This window comes from Mesitornis unicolor, unplaced genomic scaffold, assembly GCF_000695765.1.
Source record: "Mesitornis unicolor isolate BGI_N332 unplaced genomic scaffold, ASM69576v1 scaffold7197, whole genome shotgun sequence".
Taxonomy (NCBI): Eukaryota; Metazoa; Chordata; class Aves; order Mesitornithiformes; family Mesitornithidae; genus Mesitornis; species Mesitornis unicolor.
Window position 1 is genome coordinate 8,562 of NW_010195712.1, and position 19,034 is coordinate 27,595.

Genomic DNA, 19,034 nt, shown 5'->3' on the forward strand with positions numbered 1-19,034 from the left:
TCATACAGTAGGAACTGGTGCCCAAATTTACCCAGGCGCTCTCTTTCTCAGGGTGAGTAGGACTTGGTGCAAAGGGAAGTGGCTTCAGCAGGTGTTAAGCACACAAGAGGGAGCCCTCTCCCAGTCTGCCTCAGTGGGATGTCCAGTGCTCATCTGGAAGTACAGATCCACGCAAACACCCCCATTTCCAGGCTGAAGCTGCCTCTATGGCCAACAGCAGAGCATGCTGTCACAACAAAATACCCTCTTCAGAAAAGCATTGGATGTCAAATGCAGTCCAGTTCATCTATTTTTTATACCAAATTGCTGGTGGTGTATTAACTTAATGGAATTATAAAATTGTTCCTCGTATCACACAGAACAGGCAGGATTGGGGCATCGGCTGTCTGAACGCCAGCTCAATGCAGGAACGTACCAGGGTTAACCAGTCAGACCCACTGGAGAGGAGCTCAGCTCCTAGGCTGCTGACTGTGGTGTTACACCGATTATCTCGCACAGATGCTGATCGCTGTCTATGCATTCAGAGGAATATTTTTATACCTTATGCAGTTTATACATAGAAGATACTATTAACACACCTAACTGACCAGTGTATAATCAATCATTACATTACTGTGTATGGTGAATAGTTCGTTACTTTGTGCTCTGCTGTATGAAATATTAATGTTAAATGAATGCTTGTTTCTATTTAAGTATTATTTGTAAGAATTAATAAATTATTATTTTTGTTTTCTCAAAGTTTTTTCTGAACTTTACTTATGGAAAAACATAGGACTGTTTTCTTGCTGGGTAGGTATCTAGGGAGGTTGGTGGAGGAAGTGAACACCTAAAGCAGAAGACATATCAGATTCTATCAGCAAGTGCTGTTTAAACATAGTACTCCTTTTATCTGAGGAGGCTTGGTTATCAGTAATAATGTAGATATTTATTTCTGCAAAACAAATTACACATTATGTCAGGTGATTAAGTGCTAAAAGAGATAAATTATATACACATCTGCTCAGCAAGCATGTTCAGCTTAAGTGGAGACTGACTTACAGAGACTTCATGTGTGAGAAAGATACAGCAAAATTATAATACTTCTGTGCCAACCCTGTCTCTGTGGGCTTATGTGGAATCTGCTAAATTGATATAAATTGAATAATTAATGATTTATATTAAGCCAGCTGTAGGTTTAGTTTTAAATACATGCTACTCATAATTCTTCTGCTGAAGAGGAATGTTATAATGCTGAAGTTGCCATGGGCAGGGATACTGAAGGTCCTGGGGTAACTCATGGCCTTGAAGCCACGGCATTCAACTCCCTTGTCTGGGAGGAAAGACTGAGAGGAACAGGTTGGAACCACTCAGATTACACATTATTTCTCTATTTTTCAGCTGAGTCACTGCTTAACTGGGCCTCGTTCCACTTCAAAGCCAATGAATCCTTATGCAGAAAACACACAAAACAGGTGTATTTTGTACCATTAATATAATTTACTAATTATAAACTTGAATACAGTACATGTTGCCCTGCGATACATACATTTTCTTGGCAGAATGTTTGGCATTCTTTGGGGGAAAAAAGCATATAATAAAATACTTTGTGTATAGAAAATATTAAAAAATATAAAATTCACTTTCTGATCCTTATAATTGTAAAATACTTTGTTCACATATCACAAGTTTAGTCTACTACAAAAACTGTTTTGTAAATTACAGTACATTCACAAGTCACTTTTGTGGCAAGTCAGTAACATTAAAAAAAACCAACCAAACAAACTAAAAAACCCAAGGGCTCTTCTGTTCATGCTAATCCAGCATCTTTGGCCATACCATAGAAAATCCCTTTTGATTCTATAAGGCTTGCAGGTGTATCGAATTCGGCTACCGTCCCTTTGTCTAGAACAAGAACCCTGTGCAAAACAAAAGCAGGGGGGCGGGAAATACGTCAGAGAATTCCTCACAAGAAACACGATATCCCTTTTTATCTCAAAGTAAACTGCTCTAATCTGTGCCTCGCCTTTGTTCTGCTCCATTATTTTCACACATTGAAATAGAACAGATGATAAACATGAGCTGCTGTTTGATTTCAAAAGGTGTAAGATGGTCACTATTTCTCAGGGGAAAAAAAGCAAACAAAAAGAAGTGTCATAGTGGTAACTCTGGAATTGAAAATACAGACCCAGAAAGCCAAGGAGATAAAAGCTCCTAAAGTACAGTGATGTATTTTAGAGTAATTAACGTGACATGGTGCTAGTGAGAAAGTTACAGCAGCTGCTGGTTAAAAAAGGATCCCTAAGCTTGCTGACAGTGCCATTAACGCACCTGAGCAGTGTCTCTTGTGCAGCTCTGTTAGTGAATACAGAACCTGCTTCTTGCACCAACAGAGGCAAAGTCAGGTCTGGATATTCTAGGATTACATGGCTTAAACATCATTCCTTACACACTACCTGACGAAGTATGACTACAGAGATGAACCAGGCCCTTTTAAGTGCTGCTTCACATACCCAGTGAACCAGTGAGCCCCTACCCACGCACCATTAAGAGATTTTTTTACCTTGTGTAATCCATAATAGTGTTCAGCCTGTGCGCTATTGTCAGCACTGTGCAGTCTTCAAACTGGGTCCTAATGGTCATCTGGATGAGATCATCCGTCTCGAGGTCGATCGCTGCCGTCGCTTCGTCAAGGATCAAGATTCTCGTCTTGCGGAGCAGCGCTCGTGCCAGACAGACCAGTTGTCTTTGGCCAACGCTGCAAGCAGAGACACGGCTTTCACAATCATGGGCCCGCTGCTCAATCACTTGTGCTGGAGCAGATTACTCATCAGGTAAAGTTACCAAACAGAACCAATGGTATTTAGCAAGCAGCGCGGTCTGTCAGCCCTAGAGCCAATAAATACCCGCTGCAGCATTACTCAGCTAGTTTTAGTGTTCAGTCACTGCCTGACCCAGTACCGACAGAGCCACCAAATGCTCTCTTTCTATCACTGGGACAAAAACCAGGGGGACTAAGGATTAAAATGCTTCTGCCCAAGTTTTCAGAAACACACACAGTTGTAACAACACTGAACATATGGAAACTTAAAAAAAAAAAAAGAAAATATCTATTCTAAGGCTGTAAGTCCTTTCTACCATAAATAAATAAATAAATAACTGGGCACCCCGTGCTTCCTCCCCTGCTACAAACGCACCCCAGACACAGCCTCTGTCCAAGTCTCTGTGGGATCACGAAGGAGCTGAACATTCACCACATCCATAGCCTGGTTACACCACAGTCTCAGAAGCCAACGCAGCATATCAAAGCATGGCATTTTATCATCCTCATTCATGCCTTCATGGGTCTTCCAAATAAAAATGGAAAATAAACATTGCTAAAGTGTCAGTTTAGGTAGAGGACTTACTCAGCACAACAGTTACGTGTGTTTCCATGGCATTTCCCTTCCTACCTCACCGTGTTTAAGGGACTGCCCTAACACCCTGTCATCCTGAGACTGATTTCTTCACTGGTAAGATGGGATTTTGGTTTGGGAGAAATCCTTCCCAGCAGCAAAGAAGAATCGGATCATTCGTGGCAGAGGCAGAACAGCAGACAAATGTCTGAGCCTTTGCAGGTAAATAATTTCAGACACAGCAGAGCACAGTATAAACCTGTGCTCAAGCATTACTGTTACAGCTGAATGAAAGCTCAGTGGATGTTTTTAGTCATTCCTCACCTAAGGTTTTCTCCGCCTTCTGAGCATTCATAGTCCAGCATGGATGGCTGACTGCTGACAAACCTCTTCAGATGAGACAGCTCAAGAGCTTTCCATATTTCTTCATCTGAATACTTATTAAATGGATCCAGGTTCATCCTCAGTGTTCCAGAAAAGAGAACAGGATCCTGGATATAAAACCAACTTTCATTAGACACATCCTTTAGCTGTTTCAAGTACAGATATTAAAACACGAGTTATTGCTTTGAAATCTCATTGTAGGGTGGCCAACTCCCAATCCTACCCACTCTGAAAATACATTATGTTGTACACACTTCAACTCAAGTTACAACTGTAAAGATGTTTTATCCTAAATCCTGTTTTATCACCCAGCATCAGCTTATAAAGTGGTGGAACAAGACTGCTTAAAGTTAAAATAGTTTGGTTCTCTGAAATAATTTTGTTAGTGTAACAAAGCATCTTTCTCTGTGGATAAACAATTACTTATGGTTCGCTAAGCTGTCAGAGATCCTTCCTTTACCGAGATACACAGAAACTGTACCTGAGGAATAATTGTTAGCCGTGATCGAAGGTCGTGGAGACCAATCTCTGAAATTTTCACACCATCAATTTTAATTTCCCCTTTTGCAGCTTCCAGGATCCTAAAGAGACAGAGTGTCATGGAGGACTTCCCTGCTCCGGTTCTGCCAACAATTCCAACCTACAACAAATTGCAGGTTGAACAAGCAAGCATACAGTTAAAATCAAACCAAAACCCAACAACAAAAAAACCCCAAACAAACCCCCCAAGATTCCTCTAAGAGGTTTGACAAGATCTGAATCTAAGAATGAATGTAACCACCCTTCCCTAGAAACCCCGTGTCATACATTGTAATGTGTATATTGCCATTCCCATAATCTGAATGATGTTGCATATAAATATGTACAAAGGCCTAGAGCCATCCTATATAACTTTGGGAGATAGGCTGAATACCTGTGTTAAGGAGTTCAGTCACTCAAGGACAAGAAATAAAGGCTTTTCAGAGGGCAATTCAGACTTTATGGTAAGCACATGTATCTTGATTCCAGAAGGTGGTTGCCATCCTGTCTGCTTAGTAAGGGTAATTCTCTCCTCTTTTAATAACATCTTGTTAAGTGGAGGACTTTCCCATGCTAATTGTTCTGTCACCAGCATGCAAAACCCAGAACTTTCAATTGAAGCATGAAGAAATGAATCTCCCAGAAAGAAAGACAATTTCCTGGTTAAGAAAGCAAAGAACGTAATTTCTTTCCATGCCAAAAATTTCACAGGGAAAGCCAGAGAGCGGAAAAAGCTGGAATTCCTTCTCCCATCTGCACTGCTGCACAAAAGCGTTCTTGTCACTGAATTTTTGTCACTTGCACTGGTGCCTCCTACATGGTGTACTGCTGCCAACCTAACTTGGGAAGTCCAGACAGTCCCATGCAATTGGTCCTACTGCTTCCAGCCTGGAGGGTGCTGGGGTTGTCACTGCCGGCTCCTGCAATGCCAGCTTCAGGAGGTCTCCACCGCTGGGGCAAATGTGCTTGTAGACCCTGTCCATCTACTCCATGGTTGTCACTGGAGGCCCAGAGCAAAGTTCTAACCTAGATATACTGGTGGTAACTCACCTTTTCTCCACCGTGCACTTGGAGATTTAGACCCTTCAGCACCAGATCCAGGCCCTTCCTGTACCTCACTGAGTAATTCACAAACTCCAGCTCTCCCTTGGATGGCCAGTCTTCTGGAGGACTCTTGCCCTCAATGGTCCAGGGAGCCTAAAGAAAACAGAAGCCAGAAATGCCTCATGTAGGTTTAAAAAACAAACAATTAAAACTCGGATACAAACAATAATGTTTGTGGGTTACTAGAAATATATCTGATAAATCAAATCTCCATTATCAAATACATTTGTAATAATGGGATTCCTAAGTATCCACCCATTTTGGTCTTTGCTGTGAAGTTTACAGGAAAAAAAGTCTGAGCATATAAGGCCAAATCCTCAATGGATGTAAATTAACATTCTTCCCATTAACTTTAATACCACACTGCCTGTTTCATGTCAGCTCAAGTTCTGGCTCATAACATGTACCATGCATTTTGTCTACCTTTCTTTTAGCTTCCAGATTAAATACTTGATCTCCAAAACCATATCGTGCAGCTCTCCTCAGATCCTCCATTTCCTAATTCTTTGTCTCCCATCATGTACACAGGGATAACAAAACCCAGTGTGTTCACAGAGCAGCATAGCTCCATCTGCCACCTTTAAAAGTCTTTGGCAGCAAAGGTAGATGATTAGATGATTTTCCTGGATTAGGCAGTACTGTGTACCTAGAGATGTTCCTCTGTCATGGGAGCCAAGGACTGATTAAGCTGATTAAACAGAAATACTATTGAAAACACGTGCATAGCCTGATAATTATACTGCAGCTGTGCTCACTAGCAGGATCACAGCACCATCCATGCAGGTAGGACTATGCATCAAAAACTTCAAACCCAATGGGAGTAATTTTCTGATGGTGAAACTCATCTCTGTTGTGCTATAGCCGCTCACAGTAGCAGAAAATGAGATGCTAAGCACAGACTGCATGATGGCAGTAATAATTTGGAGATGTGATAGCATGAATTACAGTTCAGAGTGTGACATTTGTTCAGGTTAAATGAAAACACTCTCAGAGCAGAAACTGCCTCTCGAGAGTCTCAAGAAAGACCATGTAAATGTGTGCATTAAAATTTTGCCACGCTTTTTGGTGAGCGTGCTTGACACAGGGTAGCTGACCTCTGTTTCAGTCTCTGAATACTCTTTTATTCTTTCAACAGCCACAATGTTAGTTTCAAGCTCAGAAGTCATTCGGACCATCCAGTTCAGAGACATGGTCACCTTGGAGGAGACAAGAAACAAAATATCACCCACAGAGGAACAACAGATTCAGTAACAATAACAACAAAACCGGACACTGCCATTAAGATATGGATTCACGTTACTATTACACATGGAATAGTAACCTTTGCATTGACATGAATAGAGTTATTGTACTAAGAAGTCTCCAGATAATCAGGTGGTCATGTGGAGAAGCATGTGCTCCCACAGGGATTTAACAAATCGCCTCCTCAAAAAGTTGGTTGGAAGTCATTCCCCTGGTCATGGGTCTCACTGGAAGGTTGCTGACAGCAATCCTGCACACTTATGGTATCCAGAAAGCTTCTGGCAAGAGTGAGGCCATTAAATCTGCTAAACTGTCTCCAGCTTGGGTGAGCACGGTTTGTCTTGCCTATTTACGAATCCTACCAATTTGCCTGTGATTACCTGGACGCACCGACGTGCTATGTGGTGGGTGTGATGCAGGACACGTTAAGCCCATGCTGGTCTAATGACCTGCTCTTGGTGGGTGCACCTGACACTTCCTGAGCTTCCTGCATGCCACCACTGGGGACACTGGTGTGCAGCACAACCCTGATGCTCCCAAAGTGTCCTGAAGTCCTACTGCATGCGATCTTGCTGATGGTCTGTCAGCATTCATTGCAAATTTCTACTGTTTCCAGGTGTCCCACAACTCACTTTTCTTATTTCCTTGTTAACTTCAGCTGTAACAAGCACTTAAACTACTGCTAATATATCCATATCATCTACAGAAATGCAAACCTATCAATGAACAGAAAGCTGTAATACGTACCTGTAACGCATAAGATACTGAAAGTCCTACCAAGCCAGCATTCAGGCTGTTTTTCCCAATCACAGCAAAAAGGGCAGCAAAAAGGACAACACAGTTCCCCACAAATTCAACTCGAACACCCAGCCATCTGGTGAAAACGCAGACACAAGCAGAGCGGTAAATGGTTGCCCGGATCAGTTATGCAAACACAGGATGATCTAAGTGGAAACAAGAAGCTATGTGCCTTTTTACCTGTTTGATACTATGCCAGGATAGTAACTCCTCTGATTTTCATCCATCTTGAGATCACTGATGTCTATGAAGGACTTCACTCGTCGATAGGCTCTGATGACGCTGGCCCCTGACACTGTTTCTGAGAAGTGCGAGTAGATGGGAGATCTGCTCACGGACTCCAGACGCTTCAGCTGGCGGGAGGTGGCTACGTAGAATCGCTGTCGGTTTTCACAGAAAATTGCAACGTACATTAATTAACACTGAAGAAACAGTTAGATTAAGGATTTAAAGGAGATTGCTACTGATGCACTTCAACCCTCCAGAATATTCTCTATAATTACGAATAATTTCAAGACAGTTATCCTTGCTTCATTCCACAACAGAGTATTGAGTAACTGTGGCTTCTACAGATTGTAAGTTGAATTTATCCATACCGCTTTAAATTTAGTTAATACAGCTTAACAAAATGAATCCACTTGTAGGAGCCTCATTTTCCAACAAAATGAAACATTACTTTGCACCTCCATTATCAGGTCTCTATTTACAGTCTATAAAATAAGCTTTATTTTTGTGCAGAAGTCAATAAAAATTGATGTTTTCTATTTTCAACATTTTAACTCCTCACCGCCTTAAAAACTTGTCAATATTTCAAATATATACATACTTCAATATATTGAAGTGCACTGCAGCTCTATCTCTAGCGGTAGGCTTATTTGTGATTACTTAAAAACAAAAAAATGGTTATATCTATTCATTTTACGATCACATCTCACAGGACATTTCTTTTTCTGAAAGAAGTAAATAATGTTTTGTTTACATAAACATGTAGTTACTTCAGATATTTCAGTTTTTCCCTAAATTCATGTTGTTTTTCCTAAAAAGAAATGAACAAAGCAATGAGTCATTGCAATGGTAGTCAGATATTTTTCCAGTTACCTGAACAAAGAAGTACAGAATAGCAAGTGGAACTATAACCACGGCGAAGAGCGGAGTACTCGCTATAATCACAATCATCGTCGACAAGGAGGTGAAGAACGTTCCGATGAACATGAAGATGGTGGGGGGGATCACTTCGTCGATCACATAGATGTCCTTTGAGAAGCGGTTGATGATTCGGCCGGTCGGGGTGGTGTCATAGAAGGACTGCGGGGTGTGAAATTTGTTCTCCAGCAGAGCAGCGTGGAGTGTCCGGGCTGCGTTAATGCCTCCCATGGCCAGGGTGAAGGAGCAGATGAGTACTAAGAGGCCTAAGAGATGAAAAGGAAACATGTTAGTCAGTGAACATGATGTTCCCAGTGCGCAGCTTTTTGACCCTCAGAAGCTTCCGTTGTGCTAGAAGCTTTATTTGCTTCACTGTATTCCCTGTCCACCCTTCTCTTACCATGCACAATCACTATGGCATTGTGGTCACTGCTGCCCAAGGCACAGGAACACGTCCTGCAGGATTTCACCATGGTGTCCACATAGGACAGATGCACAACCATCCTCCCTCTCCTTTCCACAACCCTCCATGAAGTCCTAATGCTACAACTTCACCCCAACCCTTCAGTCCCTTCTGCACCTAAGTTTTCATGTTTTCTCTCCAACTTACCTCTCTCAAGCTTCCAGATCACCTGTTCATCGCCCTCAAAGGGCTTCACAACAAAACTGAAAGTGTTGGGCTGAGCTCAGACTTTGTATCTCCAAGTTACGTTCCTTCTCTTGGTTATGATAGGATTTGGGGGACAGTTTTGGGTCACCGGCAAATGATGTCACGTCTTTCCCACTTAATTTCTCTTTACTAAACATTCAGACATCGTGATTTTATTTGGTCTCACCTTGTAAGAGGCCCAAGGCTGCATAGACTCCGATTCGCAAGCTTGTGTTGTGCTGAGTCCCATTTATCACTGGCTCGTTGGTCCAGTCACTGAGCCACACGTTGGCCCCAATGGCAGCAGCATTTTGACAGCAATATAGCAAACATATCACTAAAGAAATGGCAGGGCCCACAGCCTTCACATATTGCCAGAACACAGTTAGCTTTACCTGCAAAATCACACACCAAAGCTGTTTTGCACAACTTACACGATCAGGAGTTTAGACAGAAGAGAAAGAAATTCTTCGCCAGAGGAACTCCTAAGTTCAAAACTGCCCAAACTCCAACATACCACAGAGAACCTGCCTGAGCTCCTCGTCAGGGTGATGACTTTCAAAACAAGTCAGAAACTTCGCTGATATACTCTTTTCCTCCATTTTGAGGAGCTGTATTTTATTAGTTTTGTAGGGTTTTAGTTTTTAAGACTACGCCAGAGGGGGGAAAGAAAAAACCAGGCTGATCAAATAGCAGCAAAGGATGGGTAGCAAGAACAGGAGCCAAGTTTTTCAGGCAAAAGAAGCAACTTGGCAGGCATATCGAGCTCAGGACTACTTTAAATGGCCTATTTAAGGAAAAGTGCTGAATATGCCTTCATTCAGGTGTCTTTACAGCAGCTTAAATGAGGTACCAAATGGTAGTGCCCCCCAGTAGGGACATAAACAGATGATGCTTGTAGCAAAAAGTAAAGATGCTATCTCTAAGGTAGTGCAAAAAGGCAGAGAAGCAAAAACAGACAAAGACTCAGGACAAAACTCAGTCTCTAAAAAAGCATAAGAAGGAATAATTGGAAGAACAAGTGTTGTTGATTAGGGACTTTGAAAGCTAAAATAATCCACAGAAAGTGAATTACATGTCTGTGCCATGGACCATGTACATCAGACTAAACAGGACACACTGAGCCTTCTGAAGTGGAGGGAAGGGGCTTTAACAAAACCTCCCTGCTCCTGTTCCACCCGCTGCTCCTTTCTGTCCCTTTCTTTGGCTTTTGTATTCCCATCTTCTCTTTTTCATCTTCTCTTTTTCTGTGTTCCCATTTCTCTCCCTGGCCCTGCTCAGGGAGATTATCAGCCCCTTTTGAACCTATAAGCATAAAATGCTCTCAAAGATGGTGTGTTGGGGATCACTTAGACCTGATCCGCTGGCACACAGCTGGCAGCTGGCTCGCGTAACCCACGGCTGCGCCCCAGCAAGTGCCCAGCGCTGCAGCTGGACTCAACGGCAGCCAAACAGTTTAAAGCCCAACAGTGCTGACAGCTCTGCAATGCAAAGTCAGGGCTGATGAAGCACAGTGCTATGTGGTATCAGGTGGCTGTGGCAGGAGATGGAAGGGACTTTTTCTTTTTCTTTTTTTCCCCTAAGTACATAACCCTTGCCAGGTGCAGAAACCTCTGCCAAAATCCCAAATCTGAGTGATCAGTGGCCACCAGATTAATGCCTAAAGCCTGCAGTTGTGATTTATACAACACATTTTACAGAACCAGACCAAATGTAAAAATAGAAATTATTTCTTCAAACACGAAAAAAGATGTAGAAAAAGGGAGGGGGGAATCAAACCATACCGTTCCCGTTTCAGTGGTTTCAGCCTGAATAAGTTTCTCGTTAGGATTTTTTCTTGGCAGAGGAGGCTCTGCTGGCTTCTTTTCACAGACTCTCCGTTTCGTTGACATTTTGTTGGGACATTCTCCTCCCTCAGAAGATATTACACTAAGTTGCCTAGTCAAAACAAAAGAGTCATTAGGAGGAAAAGGGCAGATTGTGGCAGTGCTAAGGCAAGACTGGGATACAGCAGATTGGACTCATTCCCAGCTCTTCTGCTCAGTTCCTCTGCCAGCCTCACTCACAGCTTTGGGTGCTTGTTCCACCCCTCAATGTTCAGAGATGTTCAGTGATGGCAGAAATGCAGCTCCTGACAAAGGCTGTGGCCTTTGGTAAAGGCCATTAGAGGCTTCATCACAAAACAAACATTTCAAAGCTAACCCCCAAGCTTCTCTGGTTTCACAACAACCACAGCTGGACACCATCCAAGGGTATGGTTATGAAAACTTTTAAAGATTTCCAGGATTCCCAATGGAAAGGTGCAATACAAAGGGTTTATTTATCATGCAACTGGTAGCAGTTCAGTGCTGTGTGGGTAACTACATCAACCAGAGAGATGCTTTAAGAAATTGGTTCAGTTGGGATTAAAAAGAGGATTGCAGGACTAGATGTCTGATCTTCTTTGCATGTTCTTTCATATTTATTTTCAAAAGGACATGAAACCAATTTATTTACAGGAGGAAACTAAGGAAACTAAAACCCAGACTGAGAGGCAGTACATGACTAACATCCTTCAGATGCATTTCCCCAGCACAGACTATAAACACAAGAGAACCTCATGTTTACCTAAGAAACTGTTTGCGGACCTCGTTTGTCACTGGTTCGTTATCTGCCAGATCGGTGTGGATGCTGAGGGTGTCTTCAGCTAGCAGGACCTCTTCCTCCTCCAGCACTGCAAGACAAGATCACAGCTCAGATTTTCTGCTGAATAAAGCAGAACGCACAGAAAAAGGTGGCTATACAACACAAGAGCCATGAAAGCCTCTGCTGCTGCTAGAAGATGTCAAGCATGTTCCTCACTGCCTGTCTGGAGAGAAGCAGTGCTGCAAGCAAAGAGCGTGGGAACACTGTCAAGTAGTGGAAATGTTTACCAAAATGCTTTAATCTTGTATCATTTTACTAGAATCTAACCCAGCTGAAAAGTAACCCGATTAAAATGTCATTTGAACCTTGCTATATGACAAAACCAACATATAAACAGAGGAAAAATACCAGGCTCTGGATAGCCCCTTTGATAGCAAGCCCAGTTTGTTCTTGGCTACTCCATTTCCCTGCTGAGCTTGACCTTGCTAATTGTAAAAAAAATTCCCACCTTTAAAATCTTTTTTCTAGGACAAACCACATGAAATTTTGAAAGAAAGTTGTGAAAATTTGTATTTATCCATAATACGAGCCATAGACAATAATTTTCATGGTAGTGCAAAAAGACAAATTCCAGGTTGTCATAAAGCAGGGGACACTTTATACAGAGAAAATATCTGTAATCTGGTTGACAGAAAAAGAGCCCTTTTAAGAAAAAGCAATACTGTACTTGTTGGTCCATCCTCTTCAATATCTTCATCAAGAGCATAATTTCGCAAGAATTCTGCAAAGGCCTTGTTTTGTTTCAGAAGGTCTTGGTAAGATCCCATTTCAGAGATTCTGCCGTCTACCAGGACAACTATATGGTCTACCTGAGGCAGAAAGCCAATGCCATGGGTCACCAGAATTCGGGTCTGGATAGGGAAAAAGAGAAAAAACCACATCTTTCAGCCTCCCCTGTGGGGACTAACACTGCTCTGCAAGAAATACTACCACATTTTTGGGTCAGGGAACAAATTAGCATGGCAAGTTGAAATGCCAGGGGAAACACACTGTCCATGTTAGCTTAGAAATACATACATGAACTCACTATGCTTCCTACTGCATGCTGATATAACCACAGAAGGAAGTAAACCAACTGTATTATCATTCACCCCCTTTCCCTTATGCTGATTTTCCTTGCAGCCCTTTCTCTTTGAGGTCTGAGATAGTCTGAGAAGATCATGGGGGAAGAAAGGAGATTGCAATTTGGTTGTACACTGCCAAAGACCTCTTTAAAATCAGTAAACTGTTACAATTTCCTCACTGCACCGCCTCCGAGTAACAACAAGCAATACTGAGCTGACAACCTTTACAAGTTTCTGCAAATGTCTTGTTTTCAGAGATCCTGCAGTAGGGATTTTAAAGACAGACTAGGTTTCTGCCTTGACATGTTCTCACTAGATCACATCACTTCTGGGCACGCCTAAATAGCAGCTCACTGCAGAGTCTGCGCTGTGGGGAAAAGGTGTCCGTGTTGCCAATTAAACAAAGAAGTTCAGGAATGATTCAGCACTGAAGCCTTCGTGGTGAAATAGCTTTCCTGTTACCCATCAGTGTTTCTGAGTTTGTGTGCATTTTTAAGAGGGTCTAAATGCCAGCTTACTTTTCCTTTAAGTACCCCATCCGGACCAATAACTTTGTCAAAGATGTGCTTTGCAACATGTGAGTCCACAGCAGAAAGGGGATCATCTAATAGGTAAATGTCAGAGTTGCTGTACACTGCACGAGCAAGGCTCACTCGCTGCCGCTGGCCACCTGAGAGGTTGATGCCCTGAAAGGAAAGGGGAGACAACAAAACACATCACACAACTCTGCTCCAACGACAGCTATGACTTTTTATGGCTCTCACTCAAACACACGAATGCTAAATTGAAACATGAGACGCTGAAGAGAATAACTCACTCCAAGCTAGAGCCGGGAACAGAACGCCTCTAAATCTGTTTGTTCACTGCCAAACTTCCACTCACCCAGCAATCTGGAGATGGAATAAGCTTCTTGCTTAATAAGCTCCTAAAGGGAGCTGTTAAAACGCAAAACTATAAAAAGGAAGACCGTCAACCAGGATATAAAATGCAAACATCCAAAGCAGGGCTGCAGCACCTGGAACATCTTCCACATCTCTCATCTTACATAAAAATCCACATATCCACCCCACTTCATGATATCATCTCAAATTTAGTGGCCTATGAATAAAACCTTTTGTTGATAATCACAGATGTAAAAGTTTCTCATAAAAAATGAGGTGTTAAGGGATGATCGAATCGCTTTTTCACATGACGCACACCGTATGTTCCCTCCCTTTTCATCGCTACAGGAAAAGAAAGGAATTTAAGTATTCGAGACAGGTGCACCTTTACAATTGGACAACAAATAAAGGATGCTCTGATCTTCCAGAGCTAGATGTGCAATTATGCATCGCAGTACAAACACGTGCTTAAATTTAGGAACAAGGTTAAGTCCAACCGCCTTCCACAAAACTGCCCTGCATGTTGCAGGTTTGATTGTAGCAGGGATGCCATTGTAAAGACCAAACCAAATCAACTGCTGACTTTACAGCAATCTCTCTTTAGCTCAACAGAAAAGGAATCACCAAGCAGGTCTGACTTGGGAAAAATAAATAATTACCTTCTCTCCAATCTCAGTCTGATCTCCTCCTGGCAGCACCTCCAGGTCAGTTTTTAAAGCACAGGCCTCCAGGGCATTTTGGTATTTTTGTTCATTAGGAGCTTGGCCAAACAAAATGTTATCTTTCAATGTGGCATTCTGGATCCAGGCTTGTTGAGGCACATAAGCAACAGAACCCTTGAAGAAGAAGAGAGAAAGGAACCCTCTGATTTGTAAAAAGCAGCGATTCATGCTTACAACTCGATTAAGATCTGCAGCACACAGATAAAGCTCCTGTTTGATATACATTCACATTATACACACATGCATGCTAATTGCTGGTGTATAGTTGATAGAATCAGGAAAGTAATTTTATATAAAACACAACTGAACAGGTGTGGGCAAAACCCAAACAAACACGCAGACAAGCTGGCATAGGAGCAAAGAGAACACCCTCTCCAGCCTGATGTAGCTGATAAGCAATGGCAGGCACAAGCACTACATTTCCACACCATCATTAAACAGTACCGTAACCAACACCAACCTTCACAGCCACTTCTCCTTCCAGCTTTTCCATCTCACCCAGGAGAGCAGACACCAGAGAAGACTTCCCACAGCCAACATGGCCAACAACAGCAACCAAAGCACCACTGGGGACCAACAGATTGATACTGTGGAGGAAACAGGCTGGAAATTAATTAAACATTAGTTTACTAAAGACATTATGGGTCTTTAAACCAGGGCTGAAATACACAGTGACAAATCAGCCTGACCTCAGCCTGACTGGATATAGTAAGCATAGCTCGATCACTAGTCTTCTCCTCCCTTTCTTGTGCACAATCAGCTGTAACCAGAACTGCAGGAGTAAATGGAAACCTGGCATTAAACTATCTTGTTGGTTGTTAAATCAGTAGGATTGGTAGCAAGCCTTCTAAGGACCTTTGCTGTGTCGTATCAGTCCATCAGCAAGTCAAACAAGGCTAATAAACATTTTGAAAGGAGATAATCTCCCAGTCCTCTGGTTTCCGATTTTAAAACCAAGAGCAATTGTACAAAAGTAGTGAGTGAATACATCCCACCCAAAAATGTTTAAACCACTTTAGTATCATATTTCCAGAGCTAGTAAATCAGGTTCACAACAACAGAAGGAAACCAAAACGTTCCCAATTAAAATCCTTTACTGTTTTCCTCACTATATTCTCAAACATGCTGCTTTACATCTCAGTTCTGAAAGTCAACTGATATGGAAATGACTGATGGACAGAGTCTCTTTGCCATCAAAGTGTCTTGCGCTAATGAAATCAAGCCAAACTTCTGTTTGCACAGATCCTGATGCAGAGTTAGGGCTCTAATTCTTATGCAGATTCTTCTTACCAAGCAGGTGGTTTAAAATCAAAGCAGGAAAACTCAAAAGCACCTCTGTTTTGTTTTGTTTTTCATTTTTCTTGCCCTCTAGTTGATTTTTGCCTTACTGCTACTTTAGGAAATCACTGGCTAATTTTTAGGCCCCGGGTGGCTAGCAATTTGAGCCAGAGATGCACAGTTCTTTCTGAAATAAACCCCAGAACACTAAAGTTAACCTGGCTGCAGATTTGTTTGCCTGAATTAAACTGGCTCCTCTGAACTCTGAGCCTCTTTCTTGCAGGTTTTCCATGTATAACCATTAACATAATACACTAAGCACAGCAGCACCAGTTCCTTAGACTGAGAATTCTAAGAATACTTATCAGGTTTCTGTGATTTTGATCTGACAACAAAGCATAACATAAGGAAGTACATGCTTCCCGGCAAATTTTGTTCATATTCATTCAAACAGGCAAATGAGTAAAACATGCACCCCCGCAATCTGGAAAAGGCTGATATACAGCCACAGGGATGGGTCTGCCACAAGACTCCTAAAAGACAGACCCCACTGTTTGCATGCCCAAGTCCAAACCCAGGTGTTTCAAGTGTCCTTATAACAAATCAGATAAATTCAATTTGTCCAATGCTTCAGTTTTTTAAAAAATGTCTATTTAAGAAACTTACGTAGCGTTTCTGTCCTTTAATAGCTAACTACTTTACACTAGTTGCTGTGGAGTTAAAGCCTTACAGCACTGTTCTGTAAAGCCTAAATACCATGAGGGATGAAGATTAGCTCAGTGTTTTAAAGGCAGAAGAGATGCACATGAGATGTGTGCAAAAAACCTTTCCCAGAAGTGAGCCTGCAGATACTACCAGACATCTCTCAAACAGGCCTCCCAGGACCCAGAAACCAGGAAGCAGGTAGATGTTGTATTGCAATTGCATAAGGAAATCTTACTCTTTCAAAGATGGCTTAAGCTCCTTTCCCCAGGTGAACGTTGCATTTTTCACACTGATGGCTTTGCCTGTATGACAAAAACACAACAACAGAGAAGGCAGGAAATGTATTACACAGAATAGTATGGCCGAGACTGACAGAAAGAGGAATCTTTACTCATGGGTGTTTCACATACGCTGCAGTTCCCTTTTCTACTGCCATGGGAAGCAGAGTCTCATGACTGTGGGTCACAAGACAGGCTTGCTGAGAGTGAAAATAACCGATCACAGTTAAGCTATAGAGTGTGAGTTAACAGAGCGATGGAGCAGAAAAGCTGTCCTGCTTCATCCTGCCCCAGCAAGGCGAGCCCCAACATTTGCTGCTCAGAATCCCTGTGCAACTGTTAGCACAGCTTTATTTAAGAAACCACTTTCAAGTCAGTAGGAGACTACCGCATGCTGTCGACTTTGATGTATCAGTTTAAATTTGCCTCTGCACAGCTTTTGCTTGCCACACTGACAAGTTACAGATCTGCAGGCTTTCTTTACCTCCTGGTGGGGTGGTGTATAATGGCAATCGCATGACAGCCACACAGCCATCCCCCCTCCTGCTCTGTCTACACTATCTCACAGAAGAGAGCTTTCAAACCACAGTATCAAAGTGCGTTACATCAGAAAACACTTTTTTTTTGAGACCACCTGGTTTGCTCATTTGTTTTGGGATACTGTTTCCAACAGAAGAAATCAAAGCTGTTTATAATGTACCTGAGCATTTGTGCAGCGCAAAAGGTTTGAGCAGGTCTTGCTGTCCCTTGTCAGTGGATGCACTTCACTATTCAGTGCTGTTAGCATCCTATTGCAGATGCAAATTCAGGCCAAATAACTCAGCTCAAAGCTCAAAAATATAGCCAGAAACTTTTGTAATTTCCACTTTGCCTGAACAACAACAAACACATACTTTTTAAAGCACCACCTTTTTTTTTAAGTTAAGATTATAGTTGTTTGGGTTTTTGTTTGTTTGGGTTTTGTTTGGTTTTTGTTGGGTGTTTGTTTGGGTTTTTGTTTTTTGTTTGGTTTTGGGGGTTTTTTTGGGTGGGTTTTTTTTGTTTTTTTTTAATCATAAATTGACCAGTCCAAACCAGGTAGTTCTATTAGCACAGTTTAGAAAAACACTGATGTCTTTACCTGGTGCAATCACTTTTGTTTCCACACAATTTGGATCAAGTTCATCATGACTCAGGAACTGCTGAATCCTCTTTAGGGAAACGCTTGTCTAAGAAAAAAGCACGGCGTTATTTTATCATTCTTTTAATGCTCTTACTACCCAAAAAGAAAGCAGGCAGAATAGCTTAAGCTTTCACTCCATGGGCTTCCTGAACAGTGACTCACTATTTCCCTGCAATCAGTCTTATGCTGAAAGTCAAGCTTTTAACCATGAAATTTCTCAGACCAAGCTGAGTTCATCTGAGTGAAGCAAAATTCACACAGAGAAGCTTACTCAGATGTTGTCACGCTTTACAATATAGGGCAGCAGTAGAGAAAGGATATTAGAAAGAAAAGCAGCTAACGGGCAGATGCGAGGGATCTCAGCATTCCAGAAATCGGGGACATCTGGGGTTCTTTTAGTTCAAAAGAACTTATGCACCTTACCTGTGCAAGGTTGCTAATGACTTGTGGAAGCATATTGAGAGGAAACTTTAAAATATTAAACAAGGAGAGGGAGACAAAAGCCTTTTCTGCATCCAGGATATTCTTCTCATCCACTGAGACGTATACAGCAAATGTTGTCAATGCTACCTGAAAGCCAGAAAGTGAGTTTACTGCGAGACATATGTAATATTTTGACATTTTAAAAAGCAGTCAAGCCTTATAGGCATCTTTGAAATAAAAGTGTCAGCAACAAAATTGGGCAAACTCTCTGTTTGTGACCTTTTCAACATGCTTTAAGAATGACAACTCATATGAACAAGTTGATACAAAAAAGGACACGCGGAATAAAATAACTTTCAGATTACTAATGGCTACATTTAGCTGAACTAGGTGATTCAAGAGGTGAACTACAGAACTCGGGTAAATAAAAATGAGAAGCAGTTATCTTGGCTGTGGTTTGGCTGCATTTCCAGCTCCACCCAACCCAATTTTCCCATTGTAAACTGTAGGGTAAGCAAACAAGATCTATAGTAAAGGGAGTAAAATCCAAGTTATTTGCTGGTTTACTGTATAACAGGGACCATCCACCGTGGAGGGACCATGCTATGCAGTAAACGAATGGTCAG

At 41.9% G+C, this 19,034-nt stretch overlaps 1 protein-coding gene across 1 annotated transcript in view; it reads right to left on the reverse strand.

Moving 5' to 3' along the window:
- Nucleotides 1-1,465: 1,465 nt before the first annotated feature.
- Nucleotides 1,466-19,034, reverse strand: part of ABCC3 (ATP-binding cassette, sub-family C (CFTR/MRP), member 3) — a 34,926-nt gene continuing 17,357 nt past the window's right edge. The window contains exons 12-30 of the mRNA XM_010188214.1: nt 18,409-18,555; nt 17,944-18,031; nt 16,781-16,847; nt 15,023-15,149; nt 14,500-14,676; nt 13,478-13,645; nt 12,563-12,746; nt 11,818-11,923; nt 10,995-11,148; nt 9,398-9,605; nt 8,517-8,827; nt 7,599-7,798; nt 7,368-7,494; nt 6,473-6,574; nt 5,325-5,471; nt 4,237-4,395; nt 3,696-3,862; nt 2,540-2,734; nt 1,466-1,895 (exon numbers count right to left, since the gene is read on the reverse strand). Of these exons, the coding sequence (XP_010186516.1) occupies nt 1,787-1,895; nt 2,540-2,734; nt 3,696-3,862; nt 4,237-4,395; nt 5,325-5,471; nt 6,473-6,574; nt 7,368-7,494; nt 7,599-7,798; nt 8,517-8,827; nt 9,398-9,605; nt 10,995-11,148; nt 11,818-11,923; nt 12,563-12,746; nt 13,478-13,645; nt 14,500-14,676; nt 15,023-15,149; nt 16,781-16,847; nt 17,944-18,031; nt 18,409-18,555 (2,943 nt within the window). The 3' untranslated portion in view covers nt 1,466-1,786. The remainder of the gene's footprint in view (nt 1,896-2,539; nt 2,735-3,695; nt 3,863-4,236; nt 4,396-5,324; nt 5,472-6,472; nt 6,575-7,367; nt 7,495-7,598; nt 7,799-8,516; nt 8,828-9,397; nt 9,606-10,994; nt 11,149-11,817; nt 11,924-12,562; nt 12,747-13,477; nt 13,646-14,499; nt 14,677-15,022; nt 15,150-16,780; nt 16,848-17,943; nt 18,032-18,408; nt 18,556-19,034) is intronic.